The 26,856-nt window shown below is 37.8% G+C and overlaps 1 protein-coding gene across 1 annotated transcript; it reads left to right on the top strand.

Annotated features, from left to right (window-relative positions):
* Nucleotides 1–1,421: 1,421 nt before the first annotated feature.
* Nucleotides 1,422–24,629, top strand: LOC114479871 (carboxyl-terminal PDZ ligand of neuronal nitric oxide synthase protein-like). Its single transcript, XM_028473789.1, has 10 exons — nt 1,422–1,887; nt 3,313–3,384; nt 5,991–6,083; nt 6,187–6,245; nt 7,772–7,880; nt 14,747–14,876; nt 16,523–16,650; nt 18,920–19,084; nt 20,140–20,308; nt 21,656–24,629. The coding sequence occupies exons 1-10, from the start codon at nt 1,783–1,785 to the stop codon at nt 22,189–22,191; spliced, it is 1,566 nt and encodes a 521-aa protein (XP_028329590.1). The 5' UTR covers nt 1,422–1,782; the 3' UTR covers nt 22,192–24,629.
* Nucleotides 24,630–26,856: the final 2,227 nt, after the last annotated feature.

Raw genomic sequence — 26,856 nt, 5'->3', positions numbered from 1 at the left:
TTATAATTGACCCCAACCCTGATATATACACAACAATATCTTCATGTCTATCTACCCACAGTCTCTTTTTACCCCTGTATACTGTATAATTAAACTTCAATGTGCTTACAGTTTATCTCTGCTGCCCCCTTGTGGTAAAATGAGTAATCAAATCAGGATAACGTGAGAAAAATGTAAAAATAAATTTAAAAAAAATGCACAACTTACTGATTTTCTTAACATTGTTATTTTCCTCAGATTCTGTCCATGCTTGATTTTCAGCACAAAAAAATCTGATGTGGGCCAGTGAAGCTGCTGTCTTTAAAATAAAATAAATTCATTAATAATAGCTAATTGAAAGTAAAACATTTATCTCCTGTTCAAATGCACCTTCTTTTTATTTATCGTTGTTATTTTTTCTAGTTCTTATTATTTTCCCCTGATGTTTCATTAATTGGGGTCGACAGAAGGCAACACACATTTAAGACACCTGAAAAATAGTGCAATGAAGGAGATAAAATAAACACTACAATAATACAGGCTATATATAAATATAAATAAGAAAAATAACATAAAAAGTATAAAGAATATAGGTATTTACATATTTACAGACCGTGCAAGGGGAGATGCCTTTAGACCAGTGTTTCTCAAGTGGGGGTACGTGGTACTACAGGGGGTACTTGAGAGAGAGAGAGAGAGAGAGAGAGAGAGAGGGTGAACAATTAACAAATAAGCATTACAAATATGGGGTTTTATGTTGTTTATTTTGAGTTAAAAATGACAATCACAATAATAATGATGGAAATGATCTTGATTAGAACATTAACTCAAAATACAAGGGGTAAACCGGAAACTGACCGCAAATTACTGTTATTTTTTAAACTGTAGGAATAATTCTATTTCGGAGGCATAACATACTGTTTCCTCCACTTATTTACAAAATTAGATTATTTAAAATTCATTAATTTAGCTCCATTATCGTGCTCTACAGAGGTTTGTCACATTATTCTGAGCAAAATGTATCGGACCAAGGGGATACTTGGATTCAGAAATAAGAGAAAGGGGGTACTTGAGCCAAAAAAGTTTGAGAACCATTGATATATACAGTATAGTTTCGTATTATTATTATTATTATTATTATTATTATTATTATTTCTTTATTTATTTTTTTTGTTTTTTAAATTATTTTTTATTATTATTATTATTATTATTATTATTATTATCTTTTTTTAGACACGTGATCAAACTATAACGCATAGGTCTGAAATATTAGACTATTGTTGGTTATTCCTTGTGTTGCCGCTAGGTGTCACTAAACCAAACAACAGGTTCATCTGCTGTGTCTGTAAAAGAGTGTTTGACGTGTTTGTTTTTCTTGTTTGTTTGGGGTTTTTTTTAGCTGACAGTGCATCTCCTCATATTAGTGGTTAACTGGCTCCTCTCTGTTATCCGTCTCTCATTCACATGGATGTATTAATATATGAATGTTCCGCCGCAGTATAAGATAATAAAGCATGTGTATTGTGTAGATGTGCGTCATCGGGACCCCGTCCGCGGAGGAGGAGGAGGAGGAGGATGCTCTCCTTTAGGTGTTACTGGTTCAGTAGCTGTAACCTCGGATACGGTTAGTGCTGGTGTCAATAACCACTGGTGTTGGAGTGAAGACGTCAAAGCTGCTCGTGCTTCAGTTTGACGCGTGCGTGTGGCTCTGGAGATGCGCATCTGTGCAGCAGCAGCAGCAGCAGCATCAGCAGCAGCTGTGTAGTGGTGCTGGGCTCTTATAGTCGGTGCAGACCCTCAGCGATGCCTGGAGTAACCAAGTATAATCTAGTAGACGATGCACACGATCTGAGGATCCCCATGCACAACGAGGAGGTGTTCCATCATGGGGTCTGCTTCGAGGCAAAGGTAAGGACCGTCGCCCAGACAGACAGACAGACAGACAGACAGCAGGGATCACAGTGGGACATGCAGTGATGAAAAAAAATATACAAATCAAACTATTTATACCCAATGTTACTTGATCATCATTGTACCCAAGTTTTTGATATCAGTTCAGTTCACTTAAGAAAAAAATATTGATTTCGTCACCAGTTTTTTGTGTAATTTACAGGATTTTTTTTTTTTTTTTTTTTCAAATTGAGATTTTGCAAAATTTGTGCAGAAATTGAAATTTCTTTCCACAATTTGCAATTAAAAATGACTGCATTCATGTAATGCACTAGTATTAACAAAGGAAAGATACAAGCGCCTTAAAATCATGTACAACTAGATTATTTGATCATTTACACCAGAATTCATGTTTTCTCTGTCATTTATACTTTCTTATATGGGCCGAAACGGTTGCTCTAAAGGATCGGATTTGGTCCCCGGGCCTCGAGTTTGACATAATTGTGTTAGACTGTTCACAAATGAATAAATAAACAAGTATTTTTTAAAAAAAAAAAAAACAAAAACAACAAACTGTAAATTTTTTTGGGCAGAATTTTGGCTTTTAAAACTAAAAACATGATATTTTTTTTAATAATGAAGAAAACAAATAATAAAATAAAATGTTAATAATCTGCAAGGGCACTCAGAGGTTTCACACAATACTGAGACTTTAGAACCCATCACTGTTGCCATTTGAAGGACTTTAACGCGACTTTGCAGACGTTTGCGCTTTGTTCCGACAAAAGAACCAGACTGATTCGGAGCAAATAGACTCTTTAGTGTAAGAGGAACTGGCTGAAGTGATCGATTTAAGGCACATGTGTCAAACTCAAGGCCCAGGGGCCAAATCTGGCCCTTCCATTTCGGGCCTCAGGAGAAAGTGAAAATGGCAGAAAACATGAATCATTGTGCAAATTACCAAATAGTTCAGTTTTAAATTGTTGTCGAAAGAAGTGTAAATTTTTCCACAAAATCTCCCCAAATTCAATAAAAATTGGTATTAAAAAAAAAAAAAATAGATAGATAGATAGATAGATAGATAGATAGATGGATCAATGAACATTTTTGCTTGGATATTGTTGATGTTTTCCATACTTTATGTCTGATTCATAACTTGAAGTGCAAACTTGGCCACATTAATGTTGAAATTGTTTGTTTTCCCACCTAAAACCTGTCGTTCACTTGTGATCAAACGGGTCACAAAATGAGTTTAACATTGCGTTGTTTGTTCTCATATAATGACGACTGTTCTGAAAATATTCCGACTTTAATAAAATTTGCTCTGCTCCGATTTTTTTTATTTTATTTGAATGTGTCCCTAATATGCCATGGTAGACGATAGATTCATTGAGGCTGTTTTTTTGTTGTTGTTGTTTTTAATCTCTCTGTTCTATTTTTCAGTACATTGGCAGTTTGGAGGTGGGTCGCCCCAGCAGTCGAATGGAGATAGTTGCTGCAATGAGGAGGATCAGAGTAAGCTAGATTATATTTTTAACACCTTAAAGCTAAACGTCCTTCCAGTCACAAAAACACATTAACTTAGCCTGTGGGATATGCTCTCTGGTGTTTGATCCTTTATCCGAGGATTCTTCCTATACATGACTCCCTGTTGCCATAAAGCAGCAGTCTGCTCACTGAGCTGTCAGAAGACGTTTAAATCAGCAGGCTTGCAGCTTTTTCTTTTTTTTTTTCTTGTGTTACTGTGACAAAATCCAAACATATTATCCACACAAGAAAACATATACTGCACAAAAGCACAGGGATGAAACAATTTAGCTGCTTTTCTTTTCCCATCTTAACCACCAAGACATAATGTCAGCCAGAGGTCGGACACATGGTCAGTGACACCCTGGAAAGATTTAATCCTCATTCCCTGCATACAGAGCAGGATAAGCTTTAACAAGAGCATCTGTCTGGTATTTTTATCAAATCCAAGGGATCTTTAAAATAGCCTCATGCGTTTGGTTTTGGGGGTTTTTTTTCCACGTGTTACAGACATTTGTCTGCAGGTTGCAACTCAGGACATGTTCACTGCAGCAAAGTCATTGAGAGAAAGCAAACCCACACAGGTACATGTTGGTGATTCACTGTGTGCTGAGAACCTTTCTTTCCTTTATCAACAGAGCTAAAGAGGAGAATTGATGTTCTGTACACAATCACTTATTCCATGGACCGTAATTATGTCTTCTTAAAGTGAAAACGTGCAGTTTTAATTCATAACGTGATGACAATAAGCTGTGTGATCCTCAGCAGCAAAGGTTGAAGAGTTCCCATGCAGCATTGCTCTAACCCTATGCCCCACCCACTTCTTTAGGATGTCATAGAAGCTATCGATTGACCTTTACCCTTGAAGTAACTTTTTTTTTTTTTTTTTGGGGGGGTGGGTCATGGATTATGTACACATCCTACATAGCTTCTCTCTTGTGTATATTAATGTATTATTGGGATTCTACAATGTTTGCAATTCCAAAAAGCAAATAATGCTGAACTTGTTGATCACCCTAGCCAAATTCCATGTCCATAAATGTAAAAATACTTTAAACTATTTCTCTTAGAGCTACAACAATACAAAGAATCCATTTGGCCTTTAATAAACCTTAAAGCTGTAGAAACCATTGACTACTTTCATTTATTTCGCTGTTTTAACTGAAACATGTATTTATTGATTCCTGTATTTTGTACCCCCGGCATTGTCTTGTAAAATGTTTTCTTATATTGGTTGTAGCTGAATATCAAATATCAATAAAAAATGACATCCATTTTTATATAAATAACACTGAAAAATGAAAATACCTGGACCACCTTCGTTGAGTTGTTTCATTTGGCAACACCGACATGAAATAGGTTAATAAGCTAGGTTAACGTTACTGTGCAGCAATGGTTGGGGCCTGAACATTTTAGGCACAAACTGAAATGTTGCATTACTAATTGACTAAGCCAGTCACCTGTGTGCAAGACAGCAGCTGTTAGCGTTTAAAGGCTGATTTCAAACGGCTGTCAGGAATTCAGCACCCATTCAGTGCCAGCCATTTTAGAGCATTTTGACTCATTTTTAAAGACCCACAGAATATTTTGTACTATGACAATCTGAAATCTGACAGATTCCGAAAGATTAAAGGCTCTACTTTCATCAGGTAGAAAATGTTGTTTGTAGCTTCTTTCGTTTTTCCATAATCAGCAGTTGAATAGAGCAAGTTTTACACAAATCGCCAGTTTCAGAGCAAAAAGCTTATTGAAAACTATAACATCTGAACATTGGTTTCCTTCTAAAAAAAAAAAAAAAACAACACTTAGACAAGGCTTTTGATAGCAAAAGTATTATTATTTTGATATCTGGCTCACAGTTGAATGTTTTGCTTACTGTATTTTGTATCTGGCCGCCGTCAATCACACAGACGTAACTTCCTCTTCCTCCCGACACGCAGAGATGACCCGTTTGGCCCAGTTAGTTGATGGTTTTATCTCACGATCGCAACATTATCAATAATCCACTCAGGTCCACACATGTTCTGTGTTAGTATGTGGTGCTGTGAGCTGCTGGATACTTCACAATATCACTTCATAGCGCAATAATCTCCCTCCATCTTAGCTAATGGTAGCATCAGTGGCTAATCTGTCATCCAGAGATGCAACATGTATCCTTACTAATAAATGGAAAGGTGTGTTCATATAACATATGAAGGTGGTCCAAGTTTATACCATAGCTTTCATTTTCCTGATGAAGAGCAGAACATTTGTCATGTCATTTTTTATTTTTTTTTGTAAATATAACTTTCAGTTTCTCCAATCATTCAACCCTGCTGTTTTGAATCTGAGCTCGAGGTGAAGCAGAATGAATCTAAGATAAAAGTGTTCCAAACGTATCGAGCTCCTTAGGGAAAGTCTGCCTTAAAAAACACAAACACCCCCAAGAAAAAAACAGTGTTTTCTCAAAAATAACTTTACCAAAATAGAAAATTAAGCCAAGCTTACCCTGATTCTGTCATTAGTCATATTTAAAATGAATACTTTCCTCTCTGCCAGAGTCTAGTAATGACAATCACTACCTTCAATAACCATTCTACATTCTCCATCTGCAGTATGACTTCAAGCTGAAAAACATAAAGAAAAAGAAGGTCAACATTGTTGTTTCCACCGACAGTGTCAAAGTAATTCTGCGCAAGAAGAAGAAGGTCAGGCTGGAATGATTTTCCTTAATCCGTCACTTCATCTGCACTGCTGTTGATTTCATGTACGTTTGAGAGTATTCATGTGTGTGTTTTGATGTGACTGTAGAGAAAAGGCTGGTCCTGGGATGAGAACACTGTCATGGTGATACAGGATCCCATTCACAGGTGAGTAGAGATGTTCCATATTAGCTTTTTGCCAATATCCGATATGCAGATAGTGTCCAAATTTCCATTTCTGATCTATCCATAGACCCCATCACCAGGGGGGGAGCAGCGGTTTTAAAAGTGAGGGTGTTCTGAGGGGAGAGCAACCGACAACTCCCAATTTATTTTTATTAAATTAATTTACTAAAATCATTATAAAGCTGTTATTAAGTCAGTGATACTCAACATCTGGCTCTTTATGTCTTAATTTTATTTATTATTCCATAGAAAATCTTAAAGGGGGAAATGTTTTAACCCCTTTTTACCTTTTTCTCTGGCCATTTTGCAACTTCCTTTGTCCCATTTTTGCCCCTTTTCAAAAAAAAAAAATGTCATTTTTTTGTTTTTGCTTGTTTCAGATTTTAGCTCCTTTTGCCAATAAATATTCCTTTTTCTTATTTTTGTCCATTTTTGCAAGTTCTTTTTGACACCTTCATCAAATTGTTGTCAATTCTTTAACCTTTTTTTTTTTTTTCCACTTTTCAACCAAATAAGCTACTTTTGCCCAATAAATAACACTTGTTTCCTTTTTCCCTCTATTTTCCCTCTTTTTGTTGCACATTTTTGCCCCTTTTCACTATTGTTTTCCACATTTTGCTCATTTAAGCTCATTTAAGCTACCTTTTGCCCATTAGAGTCACTTTTCACTCTTTTCTTGACACTTTTGGACCATTTTTTTGCCACCTGTTACTAATTTTTTGTGACTTTACTCAACGCTGTTAGCTCTTTGTTTACCTTTTTGGAACGTCCTTCTTCGTCAAATGACTGTGATTGGCTTGATCACCATTGAACCAATCTATTTGGACCAATGAGTCCCTCTGTAAAAGACGTGCCTGCCCATCCCCCATGTGACATTATATTTGTGGTTCTCAAACTTACAGAATGATACATTGTTAGCCGTTAACACATTAACCCTACTTTTAATATAATGTCCCACAGTGAATATATTCCACCTAAACATCAACCGTGCTAAATAAAAAAAAAACTATTTCAACTTCAACAATGGAAAAATTCTTGTCTCAATTAACAGTACACAGCGGTTTTTCAATATCGGAAAAACCGATACAGATGTCAACCAATTTACATTTTATGGCAAATATCAGCCAATAATATCGGTCGACCAATGATATTTCCCATCTCTACAGTTGATATGTAGACATACCCTAACTTTTACCCAGAAGCTGAAAAACAGACGGCAAAACCAAAGCTTTTATGATTTTTTTATTTTATTTTTAGGCTAAATCTTTTGCACTTGAGGGATTAATCTAGCTGTGCTTATATTCAACTCATCAAGTGCACAACATATATGAAGAAGTTTGATCCGCTCTTGTTTATCTGTGTAAAACTAAATTCCAACATAAATTGTGAGCAAAAGAGTCTGGATTCAAAGGAATTTGCTTGAAAATAAAGCAAAGCTAGTTTTATTGTGCAAGCACACACCATGTGAAACCCACTTATGGACTCTTCTATGTATTTTTATGATGCAGGATCTTCTACGTCTCACATGATGCCCAAGATTTGAAGATTTTCAGTTACATAGCGAGAGAAGGACAGACCGACGTTTTCCGCTGCAACGTCTTCAAGTCAAAGAGGAAGGTAAGATGAGCTGATGGAAAGGATTTAGTCATGTAGCCCAGTCATTCTGAAATGGGGTACGTGTACATGTAGGGGTACACAATGGCACTACTTGAGAGAGAAAGATAGAGTGGGAAATGAACAAATAAAAGCATTCAAAATATGTGGTTTTATAATGTTTATTTTAAGTTAAAAATGATCAACATATTAATGGTCTTGATTAGCACATGAATCGAAAATAACAAAGATCAGTCTTGGTCCCACACCAGGCAGGAGATGACTGGAAATTATAAAAACTATAGAAATAATTATTTTCATAAATATATATATATATAAATATACTTGCCACTAATCCTTGCTAGTCTGCATTTGTAATACAGTATAAAAAAACATCATCAAAAACGAATTCTAGGAAAAAAAACTCTTTAACGTTGCCAGAAATTCTTAAAGAAGGTTGGGAACCACTGCACTAAATATTGTTTCATTACACTTATTTACAAAATGTGATTCTTTAAAACGTGTGTTATTATCACTCATCCATTTCATCATTCATGCTCTATAGTGGTTTTGTTTTTTAACAGTATTCTGAGCAAAATGTTGTAATCAGATTATGGGGGGTACATGGATTTTTCAGCAACAAAAAAATGGAGAACTACTGACGTAACCAATCATTTTCCTACTCTTAGTCATCCATTTTGTGGAATGTTCAAGAAAATGATTTGAAGGTTTGTAAAAAAAAATATATATTAGAATATTAGAAAGTTGACTCGTAGGGAGATTTTTATGAAAGGAATAAATAAATAAATAAATAAATCTTTAGACATTTATGGTGTTCATTGTCATTGATCATTTTAGAGCAGGCGTTCTCATGGCCAGTCCTCATTAGCCCTCATCCTGCACGGTATAGATTTTTCCCTTCTCCAACACACTCTAAGGTTAACATCTAAAACATGCTGAGCTGGGCTTTTTACTTTACTTTAGAGAGTCTAATAAACGAACTGGAAAGTCTAATCAATCTTTCTGAGAAGCAACGCCACAAAACTCTACTACCATCCTCTGAACTCATCTTTAGGGGATCAACGCAGTAAAAATAGCTTCCTGATCTGCTCTAAAAACTGCAAGGCAAATTATTTTGAATGAAGATTAAGCAAATAAATATAGATGTTACATAACTACCAGTAGATTAGTGTTTAATGCACAGGATGTGGCAAGTGGATTCTTGCTTAGCGGTTGGGGCTGGTCTTTTTGGTGCTAAAGATTAAAAGTGTCCCATGCAAACTGATATTGATATTGAATATTGGTCCGATATCAGGAAAAGGAAAAAAAGACATTCGATTTAGACATGAACTGTGATATATCCCTGTATTTATGTAGAATTTATTTTTATTTGATTAAATGAGGTACATTTTTAGAGTCTTCTAAGTTATTAATTTTATTCAATTGTAGATTTTTTTAATGTTTAAGTCAAACCAGTGGTTATTGTGCATGTGTTTTTATTGAATTTATTAATGTCTTTTTTCCAGAGTCTTCTAATTTATTATTTATTTTATTCAATTGTAGAACATTCTAAGGTTGAAATTTACATAACCCAGTGGTTGATCATAAATGGGTCCGTTTTTCTCATACCTTCTGTTGCTGACTAATATACTCTGAGTAATATCACTTAATTAAGCATTTTCTAACATTCCACACACACACAAAAAGTAATACAAGTATAAACCGAAACTTATCCTCCCTTACCGGTGTCTTTTGTGAACGCTCTTAGCGACTTTCTTCTCAAAAGAGACTCGAGACAAATGTATGGACTTTATTTTGTGTTACTGGAGATTCTTCTGGTGTTTTAGAGAGTTAAACATGAATGTACGTATCACTCTGCAGTTACTGCCCAGAGCAGCGGCTGCTGCCGTCAACAGCTCACACAGTCGGCACTGATCCCAGCTATCAATCCGCATTCCGACTGTAAAATGAATTCACCTTAAAGTAAGCTTCTCCTAGGTTTACACGCGATTTATTCCGTCTGTTATCACTCTCCCTCTGACACCAGTGTTTGTCCATGAGGGCGCAAAGCGATCTGTTCCTCCTGCCTTTTTTCCGCTTGCTTTGCTGTGTATCTGTTGTGTCTAATACCGCGACGGAGACTTCTGCTGGGACGTCCGTTATTATACTTTTACTACCAATGGTACGTGAACTGACTTCTGTCGAGTAACCAATAGAAACGCTCAAAACAGCTCATGTAGCACACGTGTTTGTAGAAAGATCTCTGATTGGCTGACATCCAACGTCACGCTCCTAGGTTTATTAACCTCTTATACAGGGCCAGGAGAAGAGATTCACTGTTCACTCAGAACACTTTGGATTACAATATGCTCAAAGATGATTATGGATTTTGGATTAAATGATGTCAAAAAAAAACTTACATACTGCAGCTTTAACAGATTGAGTAGTAAATAATAGATAGTCAGTTTGAGCTGAGCTGTAGCACTGGAAGGTATTCTGTTGCTGTTGCTACTCACACACCAACCATTATTCAGATTCAGCACCCTAGTTTGTAACCTTTAACTGATAATGAAACACGCATTTCTCCTTTTTTTTTTTTTATCTGCACATCACGTAAATCCAATTTACCTCGACAGTGAAGACATCTGTGACTTGCGTCCCTTCTCCATGGTTACCAGACAGTGACTGAGAGAAGGCGAATACTAATCACACAAGTGAGAAGAGGAGAAAAGGGGCTCGTTGTTTTTCTCTCCCTCCACTTAAAGATGTTTTCACCGCTTCTCAAACCAAACACCCACCACATACATCATCACGGACACAGAAAGTGGTGCTGATCTTCCTTCCCTGAGGGACGCAGAGTGTTATCTTAGCGCTGCAGACTTGAAGCATGTGTGCTGAGTTGGCTGCGATGCAGCAGCTGATAAAAGGAGATTAATTTTCATCACAGTACGTTAAAGGGCAGAGAGGCTTCTCAGATGTCAGCTCCCTTCATCGGTGCAGCCTTTTACATTTGGCACAGGAAGGCCCGGCGGTGTTAAATATACTGTAAAAATGTGTTACAGATGGGGACGCATGATCAACATCGTTGAAATTTACTGAATACTTTAAAATCGAACGCTTCCAGGACAGATGGAAGCTGATTCATTTTGATTAATGATCTGTTTAAGACTCACAACTTTCACTTTTTATGTATGTGTAATTATTTTCATATACTTGACTCAATACCAATATGTTAATTTGCATTGCACACATTAGTATGTAGTGCATTCACATTAGATTGTATGTGTCAAACGCAAGGACAGAGGGCCAAATCTGGCCCTTCACAGCCTCCGATTCGGCCCGCAGGAGAAAGTGAATATGTAAGAGAAAACATGTAAATTACAAACTAATTCAGTTTCAAAAAAACTGAAAAATTTTCCAAAATCCTGCAATTTTTCTTAAAGTAAATACAATTTGGTCATAAAAATAAATAAATCAAAGGATATTTAAGTATCTATTACTTAATGATTAGATATATATTGTTGATGCCTTCCATACTTTATGTCTAATTCATAACTGGGAGTGTAAACTTGGGCACATTACTGGTAGAAGGGTCCGTTTTCCCGCCTAAAACCTGCGGCCCACTTGCGATTGAACTGGTCCGTATTTGTCCCTCAAACTAAAATGAGTTTGACACCCCTGCATTTGATAGTATGCAAAGATTGAGTATGCGAGAAATACCTAGATGTTTCCTATACTGGGACATCTCCTAAGTATACACGGTGGGCACACTACTCATACTCATTAAAAATCAGACATCCCCTTTTCAAAACAAAAGCATCTCTTCTTGTCTTCCATAAGTTTTTAACCCTTTTGTAAATAGGGCTCTTGTTTTGAAGTGAGCTGGAAGTTTTATCAGTAGCACAATGGAGGGTCTCTGAAAATCTCTGAAATATCGGCATGAAATGTGTTTTTTTGCGAGTTTAATGGATCAAATGACCACATGTTGATATTCTGCTTGGTCACTTTCTCATTTAAAATACTTTCAGACCTTTCAAAGATGGAGAATCAACTTAGATATTTAGCCTCAGTGTGCTTCAGGTTTTTGTCATTGTAGATTTGAAATGCATCTTGGGAAACTTGGAAGTATACTTCAGTGGGAACGGCCACCATCCTAATCATACTAATAGTATATAGAAGACAGTATATACTAATTGAGTGTGTAGTGTATAGTATGTTAGTATGCGGTTTCGAACTCCAGCTGCATGTTGAACCAGAGATAATCGTTGTCTATCAAACATTACAAATAGTCTATAAATATTAGGACAAGTACCCAATTTTTTATATTTGTAAGTTGTCTAATGAAAGATGTGTTTTACGTGCATAATTTCAGCTGTAAGGTGTATCAATGTCCGAAATACAGTAAATGTTTTCAAGGCTTTTGTTTTGACCGTAGAAAGGACTATTCTGCCGTGCACCACATTAGTTTTCTCTGGTGTTGAGATCATAATGCAGTGTGTTCTTTGTCTAATATCCACCGTCTCTCTGCAGAAGTGTGCTTTGATTTTTCAGCCTGATTACGACTCATGTCTCTGACGCACGCTGGTTTTATTCAAAAAATGAACCTCAAGACCTTTCTCTGCAGTGTGTAAATTAAATAAAGAAAAGTTCAGCAGTCCATTATTTCATTATTTTGGTCACATAATGTAAATCAAATGTGTGTGTGTGTGTGTGTGTGTGTGTGTGTGTGTGTGTGTGTGTGTGTGTGTGTGTGTGTGTGTGTGTGTGTGTGTGTGTGTGTGCTCTCTGTGGGGACTTTTTTCAGGAAATCATCCTGGTGTTCTAAAGCAGTGGTTCCCAACCTTTTTTTGTCCCGTGTACCATGCAGCGAGCTCTCATAAACTCCTCCCTGTGCCTCGAACCTTGGTTCCATGAGGCTTAATCGACAAACTAAAAATAATAAATCTATTTTTTGAAATGCAACTTTCATATGAATACTTCAGTCATAAATAAATACTGTCTCCTAATCCTGCTTCAGTAAATTTCAAGAAAAGACTTGGTTCAAAAGATTTTTTTCTATTATTTTGTAATTAATTGAAAACTGCTACCGAGTACCCTCTGCAATGTGCTCCTGTACCCCTAGAGGTACACGTACCCCTGGTTGGAAATTACTGTTTGAGAGTGAGGACACTTGGTCTACATGGTATCATGGAGGTGCATTAAGGGGTTAAAGTTTGAGGAGGAACTAAACCCAGAGGTGTTGGCTGATTCTACGCTGGAAATTCAAAAGATTGCTTTGATTATGGGCGGGGCTCCTGGAGCTGTTAAGACACGGCAAGTCGATACTGTAAAATCTCAAAAGATCAATCTTTGCGATGCTATCTACCTACTCAACACTCATTATACCTGTAAGTGACGTAAGAAGCCACCAAAACGTCACAAACTACCATTCTCAGCCGATTGCAAAATTTGTGGGTAGACACTCACATTTTGGGCAGACACTCACATTTTTGTGACAAAATCTGCCAAATCTGAATACTTTGACAAAGACGTCAGGAGTTGGACAAGAATTCATCAACAACACTACTTCATACTCACGGTGTGTAGTGGCATGAATCTGATACGATATAATTCACACTTTGCATGTCACGATACGTTATATCCCGATACTGAACAACAACGAGGTACATCGCAATATGTTGCGATATCAATAATTACGAATTTCACCTTTACAAGTACAAAATGAATATATTTATTTTATTTGTTTTAAACTTGCGAGAACTAACTGTAATTCAAGTACAAATGTCAAAAACAAGTGTCAAATTACTTTTTTCCAAAAAAAAAGTTTAACTTTTGCTTCTACAACAGATTCAGATTCTGTTAAGTTCTTAAATTACATACATCTTTTTTTTTTTTTTTTTAAACATTAAAACGACTTTTTTTGTAAAACTTCACAGACATCTTAAATGTGTAAACATTGAACTGTAAACATATATAAAACTATTATTCTGAACATTGCAGTGGTGACACTCCTGATTCTTGACTGGTGAGAGAATATTCCTGGCTTTATTATATTATATTATTATTATATTATAGATCAGGCAGTGAGGCACTTGGAGGGTAAAAGTAGCTGGACAGTCATCAATATCCTCAAACACCACATGTGTTATTTCTAAAATGTTCTCAGCATGTTCCAGGGAAAAAACTGGGCGGTTGGTTAAAATGTATTTCAAATAAAATATTATTAAACTACGCAGCAAAATGTTCTCTACAGGTTCAGCACTGCTTTGGTGGTGTACAGGTGTGATGATTCTGATAGTAATCTTCATCTGTAACTTCTCTGCATCTAGTCAGGGTTGAAATTTCACACTCAGCTATGTGTCCTTTACATCCCTCTGGTTTACGCTGACATTTTGAATGACAGTAGGTGCAGCACAGATGTCCACATCTTTAAAAGTGCCCAGTATGTTTAATGAAAATAAAGTGCAATCAACTTCTAAGCTTTGAGACCAGGTCTGATGTGAAATCGGGGTCACCATCCAAAAAAGGTTGGGAACCACTGGTTTATGGTGAGGATCAAAAGAAACCTTCAAGGGGCAAATTCGACCTGTTTCCCTTTCTTTTTGGTCTAAATGATGTTTGATTTATCAATGTACAGCACAAGGCATACATCATGGTTTTTATCAAATAGATGATAGCATTTGCCAGATTAAGGTAAACACGTCCTTCAGGCCATGCTTTGTTTTCCTTGTGTGTACCTGCCTTCATTTTGAATCTTCCCTACTGAACGCCTGCCTCCATTTACTTCTGCCCTTGCTGATGAAACCTTGACACATACACAAGGACACGCACACACTCTCACACACACCCTTCTTCTCTGCAACCTCTCCGCCCTCCTCCCACCCCCACAGTCTCAAGCCATGAGGATTGTGCGAACGGTGGGTCAGGCTTTCGACGTGTGTCACCAGCTGACCCTGCAGCAGAAAAATGATGAGCAGGAGGATGAGAAAGAAAGGAACACAGAGCAAGAAGAAATAACAGGTGACTCATACCTCAGCACACACACACACACACACACACACAATTTGATCTACTTGACCAGTGCCATATTTTTCCTTTGCGGACTGTCAGTCACACATAATAACTTTCTGTTGTTCTGAGTGCCTACAGAAACAAACCGTGGCCAATTCGGGAAGTCGGCTAGGAATCTCTGAGTGTCCAGCCAACACTTGGATGAACAATCTAAAACAATGGCCCAATTTCACCTACTCAGATCTTTACAATTACCTAACAAATGAACCACTTGAGCAGGGGTGGACTGGCCATCTGGCATACCGGGAATTGTCCCAGTGGGCCGTCGTTGACCCGAAGTGGGACGGTCCGGTCCTGTTTTGTTTTTTATGAGCGAGTGGAGGCAGACTTGGTAACAGGCAGCCAAAAATGAGCCATAAGTGCCAAAAATGTGGCAAGAAAAGAGTGTAAAGTGACTAAAATGGGCCAAAAGCAGCCAAGAGTGACCAAAAGATGGGCAAATAAAGAGGAACCAAGTGGTATGTAATGGAAAAGGATAGCTTTAATGTGGCAAACAATAGAGACAAAGGGCAAAAGTGTGGAACAAAAACAGGCAAAAATTGGGGAAAAAAGGAAACTAGTGGTATTCATTGGGCAAAAAATAGCTTCTAGGGATGAAAAGTGGCCCAAAAAAATCAAAATAGGAAAAAAGGGGTATTTATTGGCAAAAGGTATAGCTAAAGTGGGACAATGGAAGTTGCAAAATGGCCAAAGGAAATAGGTAAAAGGGGTTAAAAAGTTTTTAAGGTTTTCTGTGGAAATGATAATTAAAATTAAGACATAAAAAGTCACATATTGAGCATTACTGACTTAATAATGACTTTTACGTGGTGTCCTCTGATAATGTAGGGGTCTAGTCTGGGTAGAAAATCCAAGGGCTGAATTTCTGTCACAGTTCACCGCTGCACGTGAGTAACCCGGACAATAAAAACCCTGCAGTAAAATCCTCACATGCTATTAATCACAGTGTACTTGATAAAAACTTGATATAAATACAACATTTTGCCAATGAGAATGAAAACTGAAGCCACCGAGATGCCCCGAAAGTCCTTATGGCGAATTCACACCAAACGCGTCGAAAGCATCAAAAGTAGCAGGTGTACATTCACAATATATGGTGGACGCGCTTTTAGGGAGCGTCAGAGCTCCGACGCCTCCAATGCGGCCGACGCTGGAATTGGGATTGTTGAACTTTTTGGGCATATCGCGGCTCGTCGACCAATTAGGAACCTTCCCTAACCGTGACGTATTCAGAATAATAATACCTAATAATTACGCATTTGTCCTATGAAGGAAAGCAATGATAAAAAAAAATTATATCTGTATTCTTTTTTACATTGGATGAACAGCCAAACACACAACAACTCAACAAATATGGCGACAGGCGTTGCTAAGCAGAAACGTCAAAACTTCCTGACTTCCCGAATAGATGAAGCCCTTCGCTTACAAAGTAATTGCGTATGCAGCTTGAATTTCCAATTCGTTTCTGATGAGTAACACCTGCTGTTAATCTGGGTCTTAGAAGTGTTTAAAGGCTATAATGCAGTCATTGCCTCTGGTGGTTTTACCAAGATACGATTCACACAACCAATCCTCTGCATCTGTTCCCTCTGCAGCAGAGAAGAGGCTTGGGCCATCTGGGGAGACGGACCACGATGTCACCACAGAGGAGAGCATCGAGTATGTCTCAGCATCAGACCTGGAGAAGGGCAAAAAGAATGCAGCGTTTAGTAACAATGGAAAGGTAGACACACCCTTACTTATTACTGTATCAGTCATGCAAAAGCTTGCTTTCATCTAATCTGCAGAAGTGCAACCAATAACAAACCTCACTATTCAGTATCAGCTGGTTTTCAATAGATAATGATAATAAGTGTTCAAGGTGTAAGAAAAAGAAAGGGGCCATTTTGACTATTATAAACATCAGGTGTATAGTCTTTAATAGCCTAAAGGCTGAGGCACTTTTACAGTGTGAAAAGGAACTGGCAAACATGGATTTGGTTTCCATGACGACTGAATCTGAATCCATCCGTTCTTTGCCACGCTTGTCCAAGGGTTGATGATTTAATTGCCAACACTCCTTGAAAAGAGTTTATGCGGCAAAACAAGCAGATTGACATAAGCCCAGTTGTTCCCTGAAGGATTATAAATGGTGCAGTGTACCAGATGATGATCATTTTAGCTGACTGTCTACTATCAAATGTTAATGTAACTATGATTATATCCCCATTCAGGATTGGGGTCAATTACATTTTTCAGTTACAGTTACGTTTTCAATTACCCATGTTCAATCACAACTAAATTAGGATTACAGTGACCAAGATTTTTTACAATTACAGTTATTTTTTTATCCTCTGAAAGTCAATTACAATTACGTTCTCGATTACTAAGTTCAATTACAATTAATCGCAATTACTGAATCTGAAATAAACAACATAATAAAAGTTAGCTCTCTTCTTGTGTTAGCTTTCCGTTAGCATCTCTTATGATAACTGGTCCTAAATCAGCTGTAAAATACACTATAAAGAAATATCTTATCATCTCATTTATTTCCTATCTATTGGTGATCTTGTTAGACTTCCTAATCAATGACAATACAGGATTTAATATTTTTGTTTTGGGCGTCTGGGTGGGTGTCAGTATACTCCTCGATTTAAATTTATTTTTAATGGTAAAATGTGGGAAAGCTTGATATGAAACATATTCTAATAGAACTGTACAAAGAAGTGTAACATGGTTCCCCAGTTTTGTGTTAAATTATGCATTTTTAGAGAGATTTCCTTTTTAATTACTTTAAGTGAAATGAAATAACCAGTCAAGGGTAATAATTTTTAAATGGTCCAGGCTTTGCAGATCATTGTGTAAAAATGTTCATTTTACTGTGTTTCATATGAAGGTCATCTTGCCTTCACTGCCAGGTATTATTGATGAGAATGAGACAAAACTCATTGATCAGCTGTCTAAAAAGTGGCAGTTAGATCATATCCTTAATGTGTCACCATGGCACTGTCTGTATGTGCTCTACTGTATGATGCTGTCTGCACTGTGCTAAGCATGTGTCACCATAGATGGGATGATTTATTGTCCCTCAGGGATCCTCTTCTAGACCTGGATCAGAGTGTCAGTCAGTGTTCAGACACACTGTGTGTGTGCTGTGTACACAGGACGTCTTTACACACATTTAGATCGTTTGAATGTCGTCAAATCCATACTTATAGAAAATGTGTCATGTCATAATAATGACAGCGTAATGTCAGCGTTGTGTATAAAACTGCAAATCTCTAGATTGAGCAATAATCGCAAATTAGGTTTAAAAACTTGTAAAAAAAAAAAAAAACAAGTATCTGCCAATACAATACAATTACGACAATAAATAATCAATAGTACATGTCATAATTGAGCACCACTGATTTAAGTTATCCCCCTGAACTACACTGTGTGTACCTGTCTGCTGGGTTTTAACAAGGACACGGAGATGGGGGATTTGGTCACAGCTTGAATAATTAAAATCAATCTGTGACCTCTGCTTTGACATTAATGCGTTCTACCCCCCTCCGTTGCCAGAGATGAGCTAATCACAAAATTGCCTTCAGAAGATGTCCATTATAATCAGTCAGTGATGGTGTCTCAGAAGCCATCTGTTAGGTCCCGCCAGGGTAAAAGCTGATAGGTTTATCGTTGGCAGCACAGTGTCACTTTGTGGATCCATTCTCTTTTAAGCTCTTTGAAGCCCCTGATGTATAAACTGTAAGCACACAGGCAAACTATCATTGGCAATGGAATGTATTATTAGATTACTTCTTTTCTCCTGAATGTGGAACGCTGCCAACTGTGACGCAGGTCCTTTTTTTTTCTGCCATGACCAGACCAGTGCCAAGCATTATACTGCTGCACTAGTGTCTGTGGACGCAAACTCCTCAGACCTAAGGATTCACCTTCATGCATTCACCAACAGAACATTTCTTAGACTGAGCGAAAAACTCTCACATGACTCTAAAAGTCATCTCTTGTAGGCCGATGACCATCCGTCCCTCCTGCCGAGCTCTCCGACCCTCGGCGCCACAGTCACAGGTCCATCAGCTGCGGGTGAAGTGTTGAGTTCTGCCGAGCACCAGGTTCAACTCCTTCAGAAGCAGCTGCAGCAGCAAGAACAGAAAGCTTTGGCAGCTTCAGCTCAGGTAACAGTGGAGCAGTGGTTTTCTTTTTGAGCCACATCTGAGACAACATCTTTGTCTTTTGAGGCAGAATTGTGAACAAAACACTGAGGGCGCAAACCTCCGCCAAGCGCCAAATCTCCTCTTTGCCAGATATTGGCAGTTATCTGGATCATTGCGTCTGATCATGGTACCATGCTTGGAAAAATGTTCTGTCCCCATTAATAACAATACAGTAGGTCCAAATGTATGGGTGGACCGGGACAAATATTCAGCCCTGCATTTTTGGTCTAGACCAACTCTTTTTACCTATTTTTCTTTGGCCATTTTGCAACTTCCATTGTACCATATTTGTTCCCTTTGCAACATTTTTGACACTTTCTGTCAAATTTTAGCTTCCTTTTGCCAATAAATGTCCCATGTTTTCGTAGTGTTTGTCACTTTTATCCAATGTTTGCCCTTTCTTTAATCATGTTTTGCCCCTTTTCATCCAAATAATCTACCTTTTACCTAATATATACCTTTCCTTCCCAATAAATACTGCTTTTGTTGCAAATGTTTGCCCTTTTTCACTATTGTTTGCCACATTTTGCCCATTTAAGCTACCTTTTTCCATTACATACCACCCTTTTCCTCATTTTGCCCATTTTTTTGCCACTCTTGACAGCTTTTGGCCCATTTTAGTCACCTTTTTCTTGCCACATTTTTCCCACTTTTGGACCATTTTTATGCCACCTGTTGTTCATTTTTTGTCACTTCACTTACACTTTACTCATCGCCTGGCACAGACTTTATCACTATCGGCTTCTGATGCCCCCCCCTCCCTCACTGGTCCAAAGGACCAATAATATGTAATGATGGCTGCTGGCATCCCACTACTACCCAATGATGAGTTAAAGGCCCGCCCATTTGGAGGGAATTTAGAAAATGAAGAAACTTGCACTGCCGTACATAAGCCGTATGATGGGTCATGTCAAAATAATCGTAAAAATGTAGCGGTCTGGACCGTGTGTGTGTGTGTGTGTGTGTGTGTGTGTGTGTGTGTGTGTGTGCGTGTGCGTGTGCGTGTGTGTGTTCAGGTGCATGTGTTGCAGGAGCAGCTGTCTGTGGAAGTGTGTGCTCGGACTGAAGCCCAGGCCAGAGTTCAGAGGCTGCTGCAGCAGAACACGGACCTGCTGCAACACATTTCTCTGCTGGTCAAACAGATCCAGGAGCTTGAGCTCAAAGCGTCTGGCCAGTTAATATCCAGTGAGTGGAAAGTGGAAACCAGTCAACTTGACTCTCTCTCTCTGTTGTTTGTACTCTGGGCGTCATCATGGAACATGAGCTTTGCTGGAAGAGCAATATTAGAAGAAAAATGAATTATCTTAAAGTACTGACATTCTACAATGTGAGTGACGTCACGTGAATCAACAGAGCAGGCCATAGACATATACACATTCTATTGGCTGATCCTAACAACAGCTCTAGGGTGAGTTCAATAGCACAAATGTAAAACAATTACACCACAGTATATTATATCTATGGAGCAGACTCCCATCCACTGTCAGTGAATGGACACAGTTGCGATAGCCAATTAGATATCTTTGATTAATAAAATGCTCCCCCTGTAGTAAGAAGAGAGGAGGGGGGGCATTCGTGGGCAATGCCCCCCCCATGACGTGGACATTGCACATAACACATTTATTTTTCACCATGGTTGCCTTGCTTGGAATATTGCTCAGAAAGCTGGGATAATACATGTAAAACCTATGGAGATCCATTAGCACATCATTAAGAATAATACATAAAGTGGAATTCTGGGCACCTACTAACAAACTGTTTAAAAAAATGCAGAACAATAAAACGTATGGATATTGTAAGGTTGAGAGTGTTAAAGATTTTATTCCGAATAAGAAATAAAAGCCTTTCTTTGGGTACTATATCACTTTTTAAACTAAGAGAAGGAAAATATAATTTGAGAGGGTTTTATATTTAGAACAAATGTTAAAGGAAGGTGCATTTTTGTTTACGGTGTTAAAGTTTGGAATGATCTTGAGGATCACTTTAAGTAAATGAGTTCACTGTCTATGTTGAAAAAAATATTTAAAAAACAAAACTTTTTGCTCCTATAAGCTTATGAATACCGCTGTTATTGAGTTGTTTTTATTGTGTTTTTATACATAATGCTGTTTGGGGATGGGCTAGGATAAGCAGTTACTGCTTCAGCCCATTCTGTTTTTTGGTTATTAAAATGAATGCTTCCTCTTTGAATTGTATTGTATATGTTTGAAGACAGCCGAGAACAAATAATTATCTATCTATATCTTTATCTATTGATTTTTTTTTTTATGCTTCTTAAGGCTCTTTGCATTTACAATCTGAGCAGCAATGAATTACTTCCTGGCAGCACTCTCAACAGATTCAGTGCTGCTTTTATTTTCTCTACTCTTTGCACTCAGCCGGTTGCAGTATCGACCTTGTAGTCATAAATGATCAAACTCTGCAAAGATTTAGCCCCACCTCTATGTGATCTGATTACTTTACTCAGATCGTTCATCCTATTATGTTCTTATGTTCCTTTTCTCTGTCTTTGTTGTTTCTATTGATCCTCAGTGGGTTCCCAGGACAGTCTTCTGGAGATTACTTTCCGTGCCAAGAACCCAACCATGACCCATGACGCCCTCATTCCTTCTCCGTCCACAAACGCATTAGCAACTCAGTCACTGCTTCAGATTAATGACCCTGGCTGGGTGTCTGCCCTGCCCGGGCCCTGCTCTCCAGACACCGCAGGCACCAACCCTGGACCTCTCAGGGTCAGCGGCAGTGGAGTTCGACTCGAGTGGTTCCGCTTCCCCTCCCGGGGGACGGACAGCCATGAACAGAGCCAGGACACGGGGCTGACACCCAGCGATGGCGTACCCGACAACAGTTCCCCGCTGGGAGAGCAAGTCCTGGGAGCACTGGAGCTGCTTCGTTTCAGAGAATCTGGAATCGGTTCAGAGTATGAATCGAATACAGACGAGAGCGATGACCGGGACAGCTGGGGGCATGGAGAGGGTGGGGCCTCTGATGGTGCTGCTTCACGACTCCTTAATGTGCTGAATGCTGAGAGTATGTCAGACTGCTTAGGAGATGAGATGGCAGTTTAGTTTGGCTCTAAAGTCTGTTTTCTGGACCTTTGCACATATGATCAAATATAAATTACCTAAAGGACCTCTGTATATACACAGATATTATGTTTTGAGACAGAATCTGTATCATCTGCAGGTAAAAATCTACTTTTAATTCTCACTCAACTTTGGGCAAATAATCACCGTTTTGCCTTCTAGTTTTAAACAAGTGATGTAAATGCAACACAAACACAAGTATATATAGAAGGATTCACTCCAAGTAGTTTTCAGGTGTTAAAAATATATTGGAAAAAGTCAGAGATATTTCACAAGTCTGTGTGCCGTCACTGTAGACAAGTACACTAATGTATATTAATGAATGTTTCACAATTCTGTGGAAGTTTCTAAGCAAAAAAAAACAGCAGAGAGAAAACTCTACTTTTTAATTATTCAAGTTTATATTTATTTGGTTTAAGGAGAATTACTTCAGTTACTGTTTCCATAGGTTAAACATTCCTGCCAGATGTTTGCAGTTATGTGGAGTAGTGGTTCCGATCATGGATGGATCGTTCACACTTTAAAGGCTTGTAAGACATTTCTGTCACTAACAATACAGTAAATCCAATGTATGGGCACCCCTGTTTTGTTTTGTTTTTCAACTCGCGATGAAATGCACAAATCACATTTAAATCTGGATGAAATTTGGTGGGGCAATTGGGGTACCTACTATACATAACTGTGTCAAATTTCATGAAGATGTTGCAGACGAGGAGAGAACTCATCAGTATATTGATCACAATTCCTAAAGGTCTATTTTTGATTCAAATTTTGTCAAAATCCATTAAGTACTTATGACGTAATAACAGACAAAGAAAAAAACGGCGGTGAAAATATGACCTTCTTTGCTTTCCTTGTAAAGGAAGTAACTGACTGTTGAATCACATAGTAAACATACCAATACTTGTGTAACACTTGCCCATCAGAACAAAGAGTCAAACCTTTTATAAAGTTGCTCAGCAGCAAAGCACATGGTGTCGTTTGTACTAGAATGTGAACACAAAAGAATGGTGCAGATGTAACACCGTGAGGGAGAAAGGGAAGAAAATGATCTCCTGATTAGATTACTGCTCTTAAATCAATGGTCCCCAAACATCTGTTTGTTGTAGATGCAACAAAGACGAGGCATCAAAGGACTACGCTCCAGTTCAAAACCTTAACAATCCAACTTCAAAGTCTAATCATCTTATTTTCATTGAATAATAGAAATACTTTTATGACAATATGTTAAGTCCATACTCAAAAGAAGCTAGCTCAGCTTAGCTTTTTTTAATTTCTTTTTTTTTTTTAATTCTCTGAAGACGTTTTTTTGCAATGTGAATCATGGATGAAACTGTGATTTATTCATGATTTGGCTCTAAAAAGCCAAGTTCTGTGTGTGTGTGTGTGCGTGTGCGTGTGCGTGTGTGTGTGTGTGTGTGTGTGTGTGTGTGTGTGTGTGTGTGTGTGTGTGTGTGTGTGTGTGTGTGTGTGTGTGTGTGTCTGACATCTGTAATGTTCTAGTCTGAATCTGTGCACCTGTCGTCTTATTCTACTGTGCTAGTAGTGACGTGTTTTTAGGTTCTTTACACCAGGGGTTCTCAACTGGTCTCACCCGGTGACCCACATTTTGCCATTATCATTAAATCGTGACTCAGTTCTTTTTTTTTTTTTTTTTAGAATTCAACCAACCAAATGTAGTTTTTCAAAAATAGCTGTTGAAAACACACATATGTACGTTTTTTTTTTTTTTTTTTTTTTCACAACATGCCTGTCAAAAGAAAAGTTTCTTTCAAAATAAAAGACATGTCCACTATGAGAGATAATAAGTACACCCAGTACAGGTCCCGACCCACCAGTTGAGAATCACTGCTTCACATAGTTTGCGTTTTTTGTTCCAAAAACATTTTTTTTAAAGTATGGAATGATAAACTCATGTATCATATACGTATTGTACCGGTATATTTGCACAGCTTAATTTCTCTTTTGTTTTTTTTCGATCATATTGTTTCTTATAAAGGATCACTTCCTATGCTGTTGCTGTACGCACCATTTGTTCTGCGGCCAACTCCAACTCTGTCCAATATTTATCGATGCCGTACTGCGGCAAGTGTAAACTGCTGTGTCACCGTGGCTCCCTTCTTCTAAGAAGTCATAAAGACAGAAAAATGAAGGTGAAAACGTGACTTATTCCTTCTTTGAACATTTCAGGCTGAAAAATCTATGTATCCATTCCTCTCTCCATCCTGTTGCCTGTCACTTCTCTTTAAATCTCCTTTTGTCACGCTCGTAAATTTCCATCGATGGATTTGTCTTTTCACAGCGAGTGCATTAAATTGAATGTGCACCGCTCCTTGTGGAATTAAATGCCCTTTCTCAAATGCCATTTGCTGCCTTGGTTTATCCAGAGCCCTGTGATGTAATGTGCAAATTATTAAAATGTATGCTGAGTGGATTTCAGTACGAATATCACTGTGGCTTCACTCGATGCACTTCACTCGATGCAGATTTTTATTCTGTTTTCTCTCAATTAGTGGTTTAAAAACAACTAAGGTGTAGAGGTTTTTGTGTGGAGACGATGGTGTGTGACTGTTGTCAGGAATGTGCTCGATGTGAGTTCCCATTAAGCACACTGCGCCTGCACATGACAGCAGATTGATGGAAGCAGGTAAAAAAAAAAATTGTCAGCCATTACCCGTCCACATCCAGCCAGGATGCCCTGCAGCTCCCCGACAGCTGCTGCTGACAGAGGTAGTGGGAGGCCTCCAGGAGTTCACCTCTTCCTTCATTTCATCACAAAGAGTAATGATAGCGTAGATGCTCCCTGGTGTTGCTGCATGTGCTCGTTCCTACTCATGAATGCAGCAGCTTCAGAAAATCAATAGAAAAGGAAATCTGCATATATTATACTAGTTTTAGCTCTCCATCAGTCAAAATAATGTATATATTTAAAATATTTTGGGGAATATGAACTGCAAGGTCTCAGCTAACTTAAAGCATACCTTGGTGAAAAATAAATGTGCTAAGTGTCTATGATTAGTTAACTTAAATATATATATATATATATTTATACAGTATATATATATTGTACTAAATTTATTTTAATTGTAATTAAATTGTAAAAACAAGTTTGACTGGACGTATATTTAGTGTATTTTTACCTGCTAAACTGGAATAACTAAAAGGGTATTTATTAAGCTTTAATTATATGACTTTAAATGTACTAATATATGCAAAATTTGTCAAGTTTAAGTGTACTTTTTTGGTATTATCAGTACATTAAAAATGTGTTAATAGTGTATAAAAAAATATATATATAACCTTGTCCTTTATATACATTTTTTGCATTGGGCCCCATCAGCCACAGGCCAAAGCTGAGTATGACCTGTCTTCATCATTGAAATACTTTAAATAAATAAATGTAGGATATAAGAGTGAAATAAATCACAATCATTTTTGAATTTTTGTTCAAAGTTTGCGTGTGTGATGATGACATCAGCCAACAGGATTTATGGGGAATGATTGACAGGTACCCCCCACGACCCTGAAAAACAGGAACAAGCAGGTCTGAAAATGGATGGATGGATTGATTGACAGGTACCGACCACTAGGCAGTTCTTGGACCAATCAATGGTTTAGAAATCTCACCATGCAGCTATGCAAACTTGAGCCCCCAAACAGCATCTTGCATTGAGGCCCCACAAAGCTATAAAAAGAAGGATTATTTACTTTTCTTTAAGTGTGTATTGTCTATATTCCTACTTAGAAATTTATGGAATCACAGTTCCTGGTGATCTTTGTAGAGTTACGCTTGGCTTTAAGTTGTTCTTAAAGTAAGTATCTTTTTCTTATCTCCTCCCACCCAAACGATGAAATCTCACTCATTGTCCACACAATATTGCTGCACAATTATCTGACCTTAATCTATTTTTATTACCGTTCATCCTGTAGGGTTCTGCACATAGAATGCAGATCAATCAAGACCAAAGCAACCCCCCCCATGCTTCCTGATGCATCGTCATGTTCGTCATACTTTATACACAAACCTCCTCCCATCTGTCACAAGAATACTCATGCTCTTTAAGACATTTGAGCCACCATTTTCACGTATTCATTGGATCTACCCTGAGGCTGCAGAGTACATGCTCAAAAAGGCTTTACAAGAGAGAATCAAACCGTATCAAAATAAGAGTTTGGTTCAACAGAATTACCCTAGATATTGCAAACATGTGGAGCTACAGGAACCATATGCTAACACCTTTCAAACCCACCCATTCTCAGGGAGAATATGAAACTGTTACAAGAATGACTTTGTTTAAATTGTATCGTCGCTGCCTGGAGCAAATTCCAAAGTGATGTGTTTTAAAGGGGTTAACCATAACCCTCACCCTAAAGCTGAATGAAATGTTGTATAAGTAGTACAGGTAATTCAACACAGTGACCACCAAGCAAAATACATAATTTTCCAGCATCAAGACAAAATGCAAAAATTGTGTTCAATTTCATTTCCCAAAGATGCTAAAAGGGGTCATTTCATTTCATGTCACAAATGACCCAAGCACTTTGGTCTGAAATAAATCTGAATTTTTTTTTTTTTACAGATTGTTCCATAATTATTCAATAGGTACAATGTCACAATTTTTAGTTTAATCGGATGAATGCTTGAGA

The sequence above is a fragment of the Gouania willdenowi genome, chromosome 17 (assembly GCF_900634775.1).
Source record: "Gouania willdenowi chromosome 17, fGouWil2.1, whole genome shotgun sequence".
NCBI classification, from domain to species: Eukaryota; Metazoa; Chordata; class Actinopteri; order Blenniiformes; family Gobiesocidae; genus Gouania; species Gouania willdenowi.
This window is presented reverse-complemented; position numbering and strand designations above follow the sequence as displayed.

What these genes read in the sequence shown, in the direction of transcription:
- LOC114479871 (XM_028473789.1), top strand. Translation starts at nt 1,783, where the DNA reads ATGCCTGGAGTAACCAAGTATAATCTAGTAGACGATGCACACGATCTG. An exon ending in TTCTGCGCAAGAAGAAGAAG is followed by an intron (nt 6,084 to 6,186) that starts GTCAGGCTGGAA and finishes ATGTGACTGTAG; the next exon opens with AGAAAAGGCTGGTCCTGGGA. An exon ending in TCTTCAAGTCAAAGAGGAAG is followed by an intron (nt 7,881 to 14,746) that starts GTAAGATGAGCT and finishes CCACCCCCACAG; the next exon opens with TCTCAAGCCATGAGGATTGT.